This window comes from Nestor notabilis, unplaced genomic scaffold (assembly GCF_000696875.1).
Source record: "Nestor notabilis isolate BGI_N333 unplaced genomic scaffold, ASM69687v1 scaffold16289, whole genome shotgun sequence".
In the NCBI taxonomy this organism is placed as follows: Eukaryota; Metazoa; Chordata; class Aves; order Psittaciformes; family Psittacidae; genus Nestor; species Nestor notabilis.
This window is the reverse complement of record NW_009943424.1, coordinates 2215-19662: the sequence shown is the minus strand read 5'-3', so window position 1 is coordinate 19662 and position 17448 is coordinate 2215. Positions and strand designations below refer to the sequence as shown.

The 17448-nt window shown below is 35.2% G+C and overlaps 1 protein-coding gene across 1 annotated transcript in view; it reads right to left on the bottom strand.

The window, feature by feature from the left end:
• RFC1 (replication factor C (activator 1) 1, 145kDa) overlaps nt 1-15549 on the bottom strand; it is a 34314-nt gene extending 18765 nt beyond the window's left edge. Inside the window, exons 1-4 of the mRNA XM_010021936.1 lie at nt 15514-15549; nt 14590-14718; nt 12719-12797; nt 10480-10599 (exon numbers count right to left, since the gene is read on the bottom strand). Coding sequence (XP_010020238.1) covers nt 10480-10599; nt 12719-12797; nt 14590-14718; nt 15514-15549 — 364 coding nt within the window. The remainder of the gene's footprint in view (nt 1-10479; nt 10600-12718; nt 12798-14589; nt 14719-15513) is intronic.
• Between the last annotated feature and the right edge of the window lie 1899 nt (nt 15550-17448).

The following is a 17448-nucleotide window of genomic DNA, read 5'->3' as shown; positions in this document are numbered from 1 at the left end:
TTCAGCAGTTAAATCAAGAATGCCTAAAGGCAAAAAAAACCAACTATCTACAACAAAGTGACATTTTTGCCAATTTACAAAGGAATATATGGAAAAGAAAATTCGAGCCTATGCCCTCAGTTGAGAGCAGCAGGTTTTACCACAAAGCTAAAATCTTTACTATTCTCAACACCCTTTACTTTCCCTAGAGCACAGTAAATCCCTTACTGCCATTTAGCTCAATTTAACAAACCATTACATATCTGGGAGATTTGGACACTAGATGCTTTAGGCTCCCAATTTACAAGTTTGAGCTCCGTATAGGAGACTGCTTATCTCAAACTTAATTTTAGAAATATTTTTGCTGCTTTTAAATTTTTCAGTTCAACAAGAAAACACATTTGTAGGAGTAAAATGTATTAGTAGAAACCAACAGTTAATGTAGATGGAATTACATCTATTTGTCTTGGATAGAATATACAAATCCTATTCTTCCCTTCCTCCCCCACTCCCAGATTTTCTTAAGCTAAGGACTGTTCCGTGCTAAAAACAAATCTTTACCCATCACTACTGTTATCAGAAGATCTGCCTGCAATATTGAGGTTTTCATTATTCACTCAAAATCATTTAAATAATGACAAAAAAAACCAACAGGATATTGCTTTCTCTCAAGTAGAAAGCAGCAGAGTAAATATAATTAGGTTTTAATTAAAAAGGATGTGGATTTAAGTCATTTATGATACCAGTACTAAGTATTGCCAACAACAGAGCTTTGCTTTACTTATACCCTTCCTAGAAACAACCGGATTAGAAGCATTTATTGACTGCAAGCAGTGGCTGTAAAAGGACAAGAGACTCAAAGCACTTATGAACAGCTGTCTATAAAGAAAAGTCAGAATGAGAACATTAAAGTGGTCACTGGGAGACAAAAGCACCCCATCGCTATGAAGTGGGTTTCAAAAGGGGACAGATACTCAGGCTCAGGAAATTCGTAAGCACGTCACAAATGTGCCTGATCTCCAGGCTCTACCTTTACTTCAAATACTTAAGAACACCAACTTTTTCATCAAGACCTTTACATTTCTTCCTTGAAATGAACTGCTCATCCATGCCTACTGCCACAGAAGTGAACAGCAAAGTTAATCAGTTGTACACTTTCAGTTTCCTTACAAGCATGAACGTGACATTACAACCACTGAACTGTTGTACATTTACAACTTCGAAAATATTGAGAGGCCTAGTATTGCTGCTGCACCATTCAGGTCAACGCTTTTCAACACACGACCTGTAAAAGGAGAGAGGCATTCTCACTCACACAAGCAAGCCAACAATCTGTAGAAAACTAAAAGTGAAAATTCAGATTTTATCTTATAAAAATTGTAGATTAATTGCATTCTTACAGTCATTGCTAGGTAAACAGTTGAGATCCTTACATGCAAGCAAGGACTTCACAAAGTCAAAAAGATAAATCAATTTTATCAACTAGATTACTTTTACGTTGCAAAATCTTTGTATAGCAGAGCAAGACTATCCTAAGAACAGTACTTCCTGTTTACACCGACACTTTATTTGTGTGCTGTATCCTGAAAAAATACCCTGAGCATTCACATTTGTTTTTTTCCAGGATTTGCTCTGAATCACAAGCACAAGTCAAGACCATGTATTCAAGTCAACTTTTCTGGACATTAAGTAGATGTGACAAAGAGAAAGCTAATCATGTGATTAATGGAACAGATAGGCATGACAGCCAGGAGATTGCTTTTAGTTATTTTGGATGCAAACACTACACTGAAGCAGGGACCTATTATGCCAGGCAATGTACAAGGACAAACTTCCCTAGCAACAAACAACAACTGTTAAATCCTGGGGCCTTTAAGATTTATTCTATGACATTAAAGCACATCTAGCTTTCATTTTATACTCTTTCAGTAGTAGCACAATTAGGTTAATAAACTAATGTCTGCAACCCGCCTGTAACTGTTATTCCTCTTCCTCTTTCCTGTCCTCACCCTCTCTCAACAGTGTTTCACCTGCTGATTACAGAGCAACATCTGTGGTCGTTTCCTAACTGAACTCTCTCAATCTAGGCTGTTTTAAACATTTGTTTAAATTCAGATCATGTTAAAAGGCTGAGATTAGGGAACTACCTGAGACAATCTAAAAAGGGAGCAATCTATTGCAGTCACAGTGGTGACAAGCAGCACAGGGCAGATCCTCAGCCTTCAGAACAACATATTTTATTCATCTTCATTTCTTATTTCTGTACGGTTGAGTTCCTCATCAGTACAGGATACAATTCCCTCATTTCTATGCTGTTTAGAATACAATTTTTTTAAGACTGAGACAACACCTTATTAATGACTTTACAAAACCATCTCCAAATACAGGCAGGACACCTACAGGTTACAAATAACTCATACTTGTTACAATAAATGTATGTTAAATTGGGGTGGGGTGGTGGTGTGAAGCTTCCTCCTCATTGAAAAACATATGTCATTTCTTAACAAGCTAAGTAATTTTAGATGTACTACAAACATGCACTTAAAACTACAAGTGTTAGCACTTTGCCTGTATCAACATGTCAAGGTTTCACGCTCTTATAAAAATATAAAGGTTATCTGAACCATTCCAGCTTCACTCCCCTGAAACAACTTCACGTTTGGATTTTCCAGTTATCAAAGGTAATTTCAAGTTGCCTCTCTCACATTTTTCACTTTACAGGAAAAAGGTTGTGGGATCTAAGACCTCAATGCAGTAACTGCCATTATATACTTTAATGCCAAACTACATAGCCTCTGACACCCTTTTGTTCAATACATTCAAAATAAAATACTTATCTTTTACTAGTATCTTTAGAAAGATGTTTTGGGAGCATTAAAATATCTGAGAAGGCTGAATGTATTTAAACTGCAGTTATTTTTATCTGCAAAACCATCAGTTACAGCAAGTCCTTCCAAATGAAATACACTTGCCATACAAACTGCTGTGTATATTACCCTGGCAGGCAATTAGAAGGTAGTGGTCCATTAACACCTTCCAGTTTATTAAAGAGAGTTTTATTCACTAAAACTGGTTACTTTTACCATAAGAGCAGCTTTATTATTTCATGGAAGGAGATGCGAATCCCCACATTGCAATGAAATTTCACGCTGAAGTTCAGTTGCCTGAAGCTACCTACATGACAGCAATATTCAGCAGCGCTAAATGAATAATGAGGAAACAGGGAAAAAAAATTACTTGAATAAATGCAGGCAAGTATGAATGCGTTCCTTTTTTTGCAGCTGCAGCTCACTCAGGCAGCTCAGTGTACTGAGCCACTCAGGACATGATGTTCCGTTTCAGGCAAAATGAACTAATCTAGCCAAAAAAAAAAAAAAAAAAAAAAAAAAGAAGAAAAGAAGAAGTCCTCTTTTACATTTTCAGCTAACCCAGCAGATGAACCGAGTGAAGATCGGTTACTCAAGCAGCTCAGTAAGGAGATGTGCAGGAAGAAAAGGGAGAAAAAATACCTCCAGCAGCAGAAATAGGCAGAGGAAAGCAGCAACATCTTGAACTAATACAGCTGCAGCTTGAAGAGACACTCTTCCAAAGAATGAAGCTGCCAAGTGACATGAAGACACCACATTCACGTTTAACTTATTTGGTACATGACAATCTGTGTCAACTATGATAAAAGTTTCAGAGAAAACTTAAGAATGATAAACAAGACAAGACATTCCACTACCAGATTCAACAGAAAGTATAAACTCTCTCTGATAACTGAAAAAGCCAAATAGAGGTAAATTTATTTCAAAACAGTAAAACTGAAATGGTTCTGGTAAGCTTTAAGTTTTCCTAACAGCACCGAACTTCCCTATTTTGGTTCAGGGTTACTTGGAGGGAAATAATTTTATTTTGCTTCTAAAAAAGCAGCTTATAGCAGTTAACAGGTTAATGCTGCACTATTTCAGAGATGTAAGTGGTAACACTTAAGCAGACCTCTAACAGATTGCACTGAGGTTTATCAAAGAAGCAACAAGACATAGGATATTCGGGGTTTTTAGAAGATTTTTTCAGAAAAATCTTGGAACCCTTAATGAAAAGAATGAACAAGCGATCAAAAACTTTCATACTGAGATTTTTAAAGCAACAATTCAATTAAATGAGCTTTAGTATTACTGATTAAATGCAAAACTAAGGCTTCATTACAAAGTTTCTTAAAAAAAAAAAAAAAAAAAAGACACTTACTGAAATTTTGTTTCAAATCATCCTGCATGTGAGACCACAGCTTATGAGAGGCAAGAAGTCACTGCATAAGCACCGGAAAATATTCTTCTATTCTAAATTATAACTCCACACTGTTTTAACTATATTTTTAAAACTGGGTAGATTGTTTAAAGGATCTACATTTCAAGTCAAGAAAGGTCACTTTTAGTACTACAGTCTAAATAAAAACTTCTGTTGTTTCCTTAACATACTGCTTTCATGTTAAATGTAGCTTCATTCCAAGTTAATGGGACTAGGTAAAGCAGAAAACTGTACACTCATTCGAAGAGATACTGGGAATTCTAAATGGGATTTTGCTAGTTAGCTGCATTTTTAATAATAAGCCTTAAAAACAGCTTTATATATAGAAAAAAATTGCAACTTTAACACCTAGTAGTGTAATTCCAGAAGACTTTATTAGTGCTCAACACAGTAATAATCACTGCAAACGAAACATTTTAACTGCTGTATCAAAAAGACTAAAGGAGAGAACATTTTCAACAAGTGCTATGCTTCATTTCCTTGTCTCACAAAAATTTGAAATAAATAAATAAATAGAAACTAAGCATTAGAGTGACAGAAAGTTCATACAGGATGGTGGGAACTAGGGAACTTCACCCACCCAATTTTATCATTTAAATGCAAATACTGAATGGTTAACTTAAGTTTATGGTATTTCTAAGCAAAGGTCTTTTGTGCAAGTACTGGGGCAGGGGGGGGATCAATGGAGAAGCTATATAGAAAACAACGTGAACCTCAAGAACTTTTGAAATGCTATTTTTTATCTTCTGAAAACATATTTCAGTATAAAAATTTACCTAGTGTTCTCACATGCTGTGTGAAAATAATTAAAAAGCTTCAAAAAAAAAAAAAAAGTCTCCTACATCTTAAATTTTTAACTACTGAAAAATTGCAAATTAAGTTAGAACAGTCTAGGTGCACCACATAATACTTGTACCATGAAAAGAGCCCATAATAAATTATTGTGAACTCTGAACCATAACTGGTATAAGAAAAACAAAAAAGCAAAACCAAAACTACCTGCAAATAGGTTACCTGTATCCATACCACTTAAATGCCTACAATAACAGTATATGAATTACTGATGTAGTGAAGAACAATGCATTGCTTTTTTTCAGTGGCATAGCAACCTTGTAAACAAATTATCTGCGTGAGTCAGTATTTTTATAAGTTTTACTCCAAACATTACTAAGTACTACCTCTGTGTTATGATCTTAGGTCCTACCTTTAAAATGCGCTGTTTACGTAGGACACAGCACAGAAGAAATAAGATTCATTTGCGCTTAAAAGACTAAAAACATTAAAATCTAGTTAAGCATTCATCTACCTCATCTTTAACAGGTTTCATAAACCATGCTGGAGATAGAAAGGAAAACAGACATAAGTGATTGAAAACAAAAAGGCTGCTCCCTACATTATGATTTCAACAGTGCTATTCTAAATGCTCTCGTTACGAGATCTCAGTTTCTACTTCCCTGTACTACCTACAATGTCATCACCATTAATGTCACCTTGCTCTTATGGGCATACAAATAGCCAGTAAAACGTACCTTGTCTTTCACAACTCTCATGCCACAAGGAGCCAAAGTATAAATGTGCGAAAAATAAAGCCAGACCTCAGTTGAAAACTAACACAGATGCACAACATCAAAGATTAGGGACACACCATTGAAGACATATAATTTAGCTCAAAGAAATGCAAAATGTAAATACTCAAAGGACTTTATACATTTACAACATATGCATATTTCTCTGTATTTTTCTATAATAAAAGAAAAAACAGCAAAGGAAAAAAAAACTAATAAAAGTGCTTGTTGCAGTCATGGAGGATGATTAGAATATATCTCTCTACAGAACTATCAGGCAACCAAATTAACACTGGATTAAGGGGTACCATCACAGCTCCTTAATTTAAAATAGCTTTACTACACTTACCCCAGCTAACATCTGCATTGAGCTACCAGAAAAAAGAATTCACTTCATACTGCTTTCCAGAAGAAGGGATTAAAAAGCCTTTAATGCAGCATCCAAATTAAATGGAAAAATTATTCACTGAAATTATAATGTAGAGCAACAGCACATGGAGCTGCCAGGCTCACACATCCAGTCTCCTACATGCCTAGTTTTTATTTTTTATATAATTTTTATGCCATTATATTTCCTATTAAAAAATCAATACACATTGAACAACTCAAGCACTGACCGTTCTGTTTCCCCACCAGCCCAACATTCTCTGCATTAAAAGACTCTAAATTCAGCAGGTACATTCATAAGATATTCTTCTTGTCCTATTTTCTACGCTGTCAAGGAACAGTTTTCCAGTAACTTACAAACCTACTCAGTTTCTACTACTTTGTTTTTTCTAGCTTTATAAATAACTCAGCCTACCGTTAGAACAAAGCTTTTTTTAAAAGGAAAAAAAGTTGAATTTTGCTATATTCAAGCAATAATTGCAATTGCTACATATGCATAATTAGCTCTACAGGAGGTATATGAAAGATTAAGTATTCACTAAAAGTGAGGTCAACATTCTTGCCAAATAATCACCTGTGATGAAACTAGATGGGGTTCAACACATCACAATAGCAGGTCATCTTCTACAAACAAAGCTCAAGGTTCCATAATTCATTAAACACTTAAAGTGTATTTTAACAAGTACAACAAACATTTGGATTTTTTCCCCAGTTCCCTAGGACCATTCTATCAACACAAAAAAGGCTTTTTTTCCTTTGTTACCTGACAGAATAACTTCACTTTATCTTTGGCCATCATTGAACTAAATATTTATTTAAATTAAATTTGTCTCCATAATCATAGAATGGTTTGGGTTGGAAGAGATCTTAAAAATCATCTAGTTCCAACCCCCCTGCCATGATAACAAGGGATTTTTTTAATAGGATTACAAAGAGAAACTGTTCTTGTTTTGGGGGTTTTTTGCCTTAAAAAGCAAACAAACAAACATGGGCAACTTCAGAGGCTAGTAAGAAATAAAGCAACACAATAATCTCAATTAATCCACTCTTATACAAACCAAAAAGTTAATCCCCCAACACTTTTCAAGATACATTATTACACATAATTATACATTCCACATAATTATATAGAAGCACTGAAAAGAAATTCAAGCAACAACAGGAAGACAGTTTCAAATTAAACTGAAAATAGGTTGAGACAATTAACTACCAAGCTTTTACTGACTACTTGATGCCAAAAGGCTCTTTCAAACACATTGCCAGAGAGCCCTCAATATGAAATCCTGAGTTTTGAGCGAGTCCAACAAGCTGATTCTGGATTTAAATTTTCAGCTGAAAAACAGTAAAAACAAGAAAAGGACAAATGCCTACAAATTCCATTAGAATTCTATCTACTATTCTATATTTCTGTTCTTGTAAAACATATTTATTTGAAGCCAACAGCTGTACCAATACTACTAAAACACACTCAGCCTGACAGCTCCAATTAAGATGAAGAAACAATTTATACAGATTAAATATAAACAAAATTCAAAGTGTTAAGTCTCAGGGTTATAAAGGCATTGTTCAAGTCAAACTATTAGATCAACCTGTGTGCACTTAAGACTCTGTAGATAAGAGTAACCTCGTGCCATGGTTTTCAGGAATTTCACTAATAATCTTGACTAGTGTTCTTATGGTGTCCCTATGCCGAAAAACTTGATTATACTACCTTGAATTGCATAATAAGCCTTAACATGTATTGTTTATTCCCCAGGAATCTGATCATTTATCTACTATGGGATCAACGCTATTAAAGATCCTTTTAATTAGGAAATAATTGTTGGCAAAACTATCAAGGTAAACAAAGTTTCAAGTAAAAGGACAAATAAGATAAAGTGTTCAGGATACTTTGGAAAACTGAGCTCATTTGAATACATGACATAATATGGTTAAGTGCCAGATCAAATATCTAGGACAAGAAAAATCAGCACAATCCACCTTAGAAACAGTGATCCCGAAAAAAGCCAGAGGAGGAAGGTGGCACAGAAAAAAAGAATAAATCAGCTAAGCCACACTTCTAATGGGATATCGCAGCAAACAATCTTTTTTTGTTTTAAAAATACTTGGTATGATTAAAGGGAGGCAATGTTTACAGTCAGCAATGATCTGACCAAGAAAACACTGTTACCCAAGGACAGGGTCCACTTTTGCAAACTCAAAGAGAGACCACACAACAACTCTCAAAATTTTAACACTTAAAAAATGTGTTTTATCAAAATTGATTTGGGTTCAAGTCTGTTAATTTTATCAGAGTTTCTAAGAATCCATACAGGGAAGTACTGCAGCTAGTAAAGAACTCTACTCTAGGAGACAGCTGTAGAAGACCCAATACTTACAGCTTCAGCTGAACTCAGAGCAGATGTAGTAAATACATCTAACCACAGAGGCAACTGATAAAACGCATCTTTCTCACTTCAAGCCAAAATTAGAGTAAGCAGAGAGAGATGCGTCGAACACTCTAAGAAATACCTTTGCAATCAAAATGTGTCCACCTAGTGCTGCAGCTCTCAGGAAATTGTACAGCTTGTGTTACACAGGTGATCAGAGCATGGTAACCAAAATCCAATATCAAAATACCTAAGTTTATCTGCATTATAAAAAAACCACTGTGAAACTACAATAGATCCTGAGCAGAAAGAGAACTTCATGTTTTAAAGGCAAATCAGAAAATGAACCTAACATGACAAGGAGATTTAACAGCACTGAAGAGCAGACCGTTCACAAGGCTCTTACTTACCAAATTAACCGAGTGAAATTTAAGATGCTTCCAAACTATGCCATTCAGTAAGTCATGAATCAGATTTATCTTACTGTCAGAATCTTCATAAGTAAATTCTGCCCACATGTAGTCTTAATCTGTGTTTAAATGCCACTAGTAGATTTCAGTTAAGAATGAGTAAGAGAACAACCAGTAGTAAGAGCAGCTCTGAAGTTGCAAGCACTCACATTATTTCAAGTGTATTTAGAAAAACCCACGCAACATTACATAACAAAAAAAAAAAAAAAAAAAGAAGCTTTAAGGTTCATCTTCAAGAAGCACTGAAACAGTAAGCTAAATATTAGAAGCTCTGTTAATTTTCTTCCACAGATGCATTTTTACAGAATCCACAAAACCTGAGTATCTTCCCCTGTGCTGGTAGCACATCTTCTACATATACTAGTCACCTATCAAACAACAGTAGTTAATGCCACTGAAACTTTTCCATAACATCTCCAGTTTAGTAGAGGACAATGCACAGTATGAAGTAAGCACCTGCAAACAAAACTGCTTCATGATAGAATTGAGCGCATGGGGGGAAGAGGAGAACTAACTGTGTTTTTAGTTCAACTACACTGCTTCTAAAGAGACTAAATATAAACTAAACAAAACTCAGCAGTTAATCACTGTCACTATTTTTCCAGGAGGAGACCTGAAAATGATCAAGAATGGTTACACATACTACTTTGCCCAAAAACAAGAACAGCTCCAGATTTAGCTGAAATCCAAGACTGAGAGGTATGGTATATACAAGGTATAATGCAAGGCTTTGTTACTATTTTTTTTTCCAACTCCAGCTCTTCGCAGAAGTCTGACAAATAATGGGTTTACCAAAAAAAAAAAAAAAAAAAAAAAAAAAAAAAAAAAAAAAAAAAAAAAAAAAAAACACCAAAAAAAACCAAACAAAAAACTACAACCAAAAAAAAAAGTTGGTAAGTAAACCACAAAACTTTTGCAGTCACGAACATATTACACAGAGATTTAAGACACAGAAAGTCATATAACACGTAAAGTAAAAAAAAAAAAAAAAACAAAAAAACAAAAAAAAAACCAAACACACAAAAGGTTTTCAAACATGTTTATGGTAACCAACAGTCATCTCACAACATCTGCTCGTGAGCAGTTTAACTACATCAAAAATATTTCCTTAATTGCTTCCCCTAAATCTATAGAATACTCTTGAGCAGGGAGTGTCAGCTCATGAATTTATATGCATATTTAAATGACCCTAAGCCACTACCAACATCATCTCAGTTTTACCCTGCTCCTGACTTTACCATACTTGAGGCTAAACTTCTGAAGAGCTTTTGGTTAGCTTGTTTAAGGATAACATAATTTGTCTTCCTCAATATTAGGTTGTTTGGTCGTATTTAAGAGTATATCAGTCAAACAATCCATCCCATTAGTAACATAATCCACCCCACTATAGCTAAATATATAATGATGTATTTCTTCCATTACCTGTCTCTGAAATATAAACAACAGGATCCTGCTTTAGAACTTTATCACGTTTTGAAGTAGCTGCTTTTTTCTCAGATTCCTTCTTGGATTTTTTCACTGACTGCACCTCCTCTTCTGAATCTGTATTTTGACCACAACATAAATGTAGATTTCTGCTATATACATACAAGTTTTAAGTAACAGATCATATAACATCAGTTAACACATGTTCACATGTATTCAATTGCAAGAGAAAAAGGTATCATACAGAAGGTCAAAGCACAGCTTTATTTTTCTCCATCAGCTAACAGCCTAGCCACCATTCATTCCAGCACATAGATGACTAAATGAAAATTTGGTCAGAACTCAGTCTAGACACTGGGTTTTGCTTACATAATAACAAATATTTTGTTAATTATTCCAAGAATGGATATGCCTGTATAAAAACCTTTCTGTAAAGGAATGTGACTCTCAGAGTACCACAGCAGATTACTAAACAACAAACACACACACAATAAACAAAAAAAAAAACAATCCACCTCACCCAAAAACCACCCAACCCAAACAACAGACACACCACAACAAACTTCCAACTTAGATTCATTAGACTGATTAAATGTATACGGTATTATATATTATGCTGGTATATTCCATGGTACCTATTCCAAAAGCTAACAAGCTAACAACAGGGTAAAAAGAGATCACTAAGGCTTCACTATGGTTTTTTCAGAACACTAGTAGACCTGTCACTCACCTCACCAACCATTCTCCATATCCCAGAATTTGTCAAGATGACAAATTTACACTACTGTGGATTATGTATCCCAGCAGCCAAATGAGGAAGCAGGACAAACTGAAGAAGCTGGGACAATTAACAAGCATTAAGAGGCTACCCTTCAGAGCCTACCTTTTTCCACGATAAGCACTAACATACATTGTAATTATAAATATATAAGGCAGCCATGGTCAATTGACTTTAGTCAGTTGAGTCCTATCCCGTCATTGTCTCCCATCCCACATCCCTCCCCCCAAAAAAAACCCCAAAACAATGCAACATACACACTTTTCTCTCTCCGAGAGCTTACAGCTCTATTTCCCTTTCCCTTTCCTACTAATAACAAGCTAGAATTTGCAAAATCTCTAGACAGTATCATCACTTTACAAGTAACTGTTGAGTTACATACTACTTTTGTACTCCAACTTTTAATGCAGAAATATTTCTACTGCTATTCCTCATGCTAAAGAGGAATTATTTATAGAACAGTTTATCTGAAGATTAGAACACATTTCTATATATAACAGCATTATTCTGACAGCCATTTGTGATCATTTTTCTTCTACAGGAGAAGCACTATTCTATTAAGATTGCATCTAAAAATTCCAGTTGAAGTCTTCAGGGGTCAAAAATTATAGAAACTCCTGCAATCTTTTCTAGTTTCACAACAATTCAAGATTCAGAATGCAATCAAAGAAGGTTAAATGACATAGCACCTCAAACTAAACTAGAAATTTCAAGCTTTTAAATTAAACTAACAACCTGACAGGCAACAGTTTGAGAACTTTTCGGTTTTTAAAGTTGTTGGTTGTGTGTGGGTTTTTCCAAGATATTAAGTGTTATAAAATAGGTTTCTCTATTATAATATTACAAAGAATATATTTAGAATGCGATAGCAGTGCTTTATATTATAAACTGTGTTCCATGCTCTAAATTTAAAACTATGGGATGAATATTTACTAGATTTTTTTTACTAGAGAAAGACACATATAGAAACACAAGTCTGCCTTTTAGAACAATCTCCTTGTTCACACAGGCACAGAAATGTGAATTTACAGCATATGATCAGCCTCCTGTACCCAGTGTAGGGCGTCATTTATCCTTAAAAGAACAGGAAACCAAAAACTCCACACAACTTCTATGCATTTTCATAACAAAAAAAAGTTCTGCAGTTTTGATCAAATTCACTATCTTAACATTTTTTGGTGGGTTTCTTACTTGGTTTGAGGTTTTGGGCTCTTTAACAGATGTTTTCTTAAAAGTTACTTTGCAATGTATATTTCATGCATGGCACATACTGCACTTACTATTATCAAATATAATTTGCTATCCGTCAATAACTACTGTGAAAAATGTTTTTTACTCCATTTACTAAAATGACAGATTAATCACAGCTTTCTTTCAGATGTACAATTTGCATAAATCAACCTTTAATGCTGATGCTAAAGACAGAAGGGAGCATTCAGAAATAACCATGAACACTACCTGAATCGTAGATTATTCTTTTTTTCTTTTTGGCCCGCTTTTGTTTGGAATCATCATCTTCACTGGGTGAATTATTCACCTAAGAGTAACAGTCCATTAGTCCAACTAGTGAACAGGTCCTTCCAGCTTTTACCCAGTTACACATTCAAATTCATGAGTTTCAAACAAATTCTAACAGAAATGTATTTCTCAATATTACATTTATGAACAGTCTTGCTTAACTCATGGGTGGAGAGGGAAAGGTGCAGGGCAGAGCAAATAAGGAAGAAACTGCAGCAGTAAAACTAAACATGCTCCAAGCAAACCACAGACGATTACGCTGAGAATAAATATCCAAGTTTAATACAAATTAAAGTAAAACAGACTTTCAAGCACTTCCAACTTCTTATCCGAAAAAGATATTGCATAGTTCCACTAGAAATAGAGGCCATACACACCAAGTTGCTTGTATGGAACTCAGCTGTCACTTTTGGTTCTATTTTGTTTATAGTTTCGCTGTAACCACCAGAATTCAACATAACTTTGGAGTAGAATACAGCCCATTGAAAAAGGTAAAAGGCATACCCAACAGTTAAAGCTAGCCTGATTTCTTAGTCAGCATCCTGGTTGCCTGCAGCTTCTCTGCTCACCCATTAAGCATTCCAACCAGCCTTAAGAGATTGTATCAGTGGTCAGAGCTGACAAACATCCTCTATCTAGCAGCAACTACTGTTAAACTGTCTCAGGGAAGTTTTTCCTTTTTTTTTTTTTTTAAACATTGACAAGTTTTAGGTATTTTACAAAAATCACAAGCTGCACAGACAAGAAGTTCCCTGGGACTACCAAACTATGCTTTTTTATAGTCATGCACAGCTGTAAATGCTTCTAAAAATATAATTCTACATAAGCACAACTACACATTTTATAATCTACATTCAAATCTGAAACCTTTGATATAACTTTAGAATTGCAAAGCAGAAATAAAAGATCACATGAGATAATTGCTGTCTCTCAGTTGCACTGAATGGTCCTTTATTTTCACATTGAAACATTGGAATTACACAGCCAATATTTTTGGTTGTTTTTTTTTTTTTTTTTAGTAACATCTTACTTCTTCACTGGGATGCTTCACATTAAATCTCCATTCCATTAGAAATCCTCCCATTCTGCAGGTGATTTTAAAGTCCTTTTTTGCCACCCCTTTCTTTTTTATACAGTTTAGATAATTAACTGTGTGAGGCAGGGACACCTCACACTAGACCATGTCGCCCAAGGCTCTGTCCAACCTGACCTTGAACACACTGCCAGGGATGGAGCATTTACCACTTCTTTGGGCAAGCTGTTCCAGTGCCTCACCACCCTCACTGTAAAGAACTTCCTTATATCTAACCTCAAGTTCCCCTGTTTAAGTTTAAACTCATTACCCCTTGTCCTACCACTACAGTCCCTGATGAAGAGAACCTCTCCGGTATCCTTGTAGGCACCCTTCAGATATCAGAAAGTTGCTGAGATCTTCCCAATATGCCTACATCTTCTACTCATAAGCCTCAATCTTAATTAAAAATTAGATAAGCTGAGCTACTTAAAGAACTTTGGACTACAGCTAAAGCAACTTCAAATACATCAGATGGTTCCTACACTGGCACCTGCCCATATGAACTTCTACCTACCTCTCCTCTGCCCTACAACCCAAATATTTTTTAAATTAGCAATTTTCTTCACCACCTATAGTTTTGCTGCAAGAAGTTACTATTAAGTGGTAGCTTCCTCCCATACAGACACGTAGCCTTTTTTTCAATATATAAGAATTATGACTTTAAAAACGCTAGATACACAAGCAATCCTGTATCTGAGAAACCAAGCACTTCACAAGTAAAAGAAGCAAAACTAACCTTAGTCTCCTTTTCCCTTTTCTTCCCCCTTGAGGGTCCGTCACCATTTTTAATTTTTGCACTCTTTTTCACTGTCTCACATTCTTGTCGCTTTCCAGGAGTTACAACGTCAAAGAATTTCCGGATATCCTAGTAAAAGGAAAAGCTGATTTATAAGTTCTTTTAATACAGACAGCTCTCAAAGTTTCACACCACAAAACAGCAAAGCACTTAAGTTACTTTCTCAGCAGCTCCATTATAGTATTTGTTGATCTTGAAATTTTATTCAGAATTAAGGAAACACAGCCCAGCTAGTTAAACGTAGCTGCTCAGACACCTACCACCTTTCTCGTCTTTGAAGCATGAAAAAAAGAGTTCATTTCTCCCTTAGTTGGACATCTTCACCGATACACACTTCAAAACAAAGTTCCACTAGCAGTGAAATACAGTGACATACAACAGATGTATGGTTAAAATTCTTTTTTTCCTAACTAATCATCACAAATCTAGCCCGAAGCATTTCTATAGTCAAAACCATCAATTCAGCAATGAGGTAGTGTCCAACGTAGAAAGACAGAAAAGCACCAAGAGCTAGAAACAGCCAAATAGGGGGACTAGGACATCCTCCACCTTCTCATAAGTTTAGGATAGTAACTGAGTAAACCCAATTTCAATCATTGAAAAAAAAAAAAAAAAAAACAGGGCAAGAAACAGATTAAAATTTGAACAAAGAAAAAGAACTTAATACAAAGAGCTCCAAAAAGTCTATTTGTAATCTTATTATCTGACCACAGTACAACCACAAAAAGCTTTCTATATACATAAGATAGCGCCTGAAGCTTCAATTTTATGAAAGCACTATTACACACACAAAGCCAAATCTGACTTCTATTGAAAAAACTAGTATTTCAGTTTTATTAAAATTAAAACTGAGAAAATGCATACCTGGTTGGTAACACTACCTTCAGGGGTAGCAGCCATTTTAGAGGAAAAAAAAATACATCCTATGGCCTAAATATATAGCAGGTAAAGGATGTGGCTCAGGACTACATTCTACCCAGCTGATAGCTATTCCCCATCATTGAGTTCATCTGGGTAGTTTGTTTATTCTTGTAGGGAACTGCAAGTAAAGCACTGAAGTCCTACGAAATCTCCATAAAAGTCTGATTGACAAGAAGGGGTGTTTCAGGCTGCTTTTCAAGAGTTCTGTGGTAGTTTGCATTATCATAGCCTATAGGGTTTAAAATCAACACAATATGTAATTCGAAAGCATACACAAAAGATGGGACACAGAAAGATTTATTTAGTGTACTTATCTAAAAACAATTTTCCAGAATCAGAAATGTTGTTTCCTGTAAAAATTTAGACGCCTCATGTTTGACCTGTATATAATAATATGGATTCAGCAAACAAGCAATGGTAGACTGGGAAGCGTTCTTTCTCAATGAGACTGCATACATTTCAATCTGTGGAATTTATACCTTCAGGCATAGATTTTCAACACTCTGCTATTTTACAGGTACTCCTACAATACATATGCAGTACTATATAAGCTCTGAAATTTTGACTGCCAATACCTATAGCTAACAGGTTTGAAGAAAGCATCTATATAAAAAGGCTAAAAGTAGATTCGTGGACTCGATCACTTAATCATTATTACTGACTTCTTTTTAGGCTTAAGGTAACATAGGCAACATAAAAAATTATTCAAAGTCTTGTTAGATCTTTTATGTAGTAAAACAGTTTAAATACTTACTACAACACTGCTAAATAAAGTTACTTCTAAGTTCTGTTTTCATTTCTTTTATAGTTCGTACTTGTAGGCTTACAATATTTGGAGAATAAATTTTAGATCAATATTAATACTATTCATTTTAGTATTTTAACTAGAAACTGTTAGCTAGTAAGTGAGCTGCTCCTCAAACACTATATGCAATATTAGATTACTTTTTTAATAGACTTATACAAGAAAATGCCATCATATCCTGGTTTATAAAATACAGACTTAAGAAAGAAAAATATATTAAATTGACCTGCTTGCCCCATCTTCTTCCACTGTTTTCATACTACAGCTCCTGAACTGCTAAGACCTAAATTATAACATGTAAATTAATGTTTTCTTCCTCATCAGTTCTCATGAGTTATCAAGTTAGCTCTTCATAAGTACCTTTAACTCATAAAATGCCACAGAGCAACAATAAAGTTGTCTTTCAGCGAAGCTTTTATCCCAGAATCATGAGAAACAGACTTTTTATGGCATTTACTAAGAGATGCCAAATAAATCCTTAGTTCATTGCAGAAGTTTGAAGACTGTTTATTTACAAAGTATTATATAAGCTCAGATCCCAGACAGGATCACTTGCGTCCATTCTAGGTGTATCTGTTTAACATACTCTGACTGATCATCTTACTGGTATATAATGCCATGCATATAGAGTTCACCAGGTGGAAAAACTGTGTATGTTTAGCTTTTATCCATTCCAACGAGGAAAGGTGTGTGCCAATGTAACTGGCAGGTTTCCTTCTGGGACTTTCCCCCAAAACCCACAGAAGTCGTCAGTCTTGCGTATCCTGGAGATACACTCACTAGCATGGCTATCCCAGGTGGTCCCCCTGCCCAGAAGACTAAAGAGGCAAGGCTACATTAGTGTGGTCTCGCCCATGGATGCTTCCGCAGTAGCAACAAGACATGTAACTTTTTTCCAGCAGTTCTAACCAAGAAAGAGGTGGAACTAAGAATTTCTGATCACTCTCACTAAATTAGGGAGGTAACTGATGCACAGCATCTGAACAGCCTAAAAAGCTGTGTTCAGGTGTACATGAACAGCCCAAAAAGCTGTGTTTAGGTGTACAAGAACAGCCTAAAAAGCTGTGTTCAGG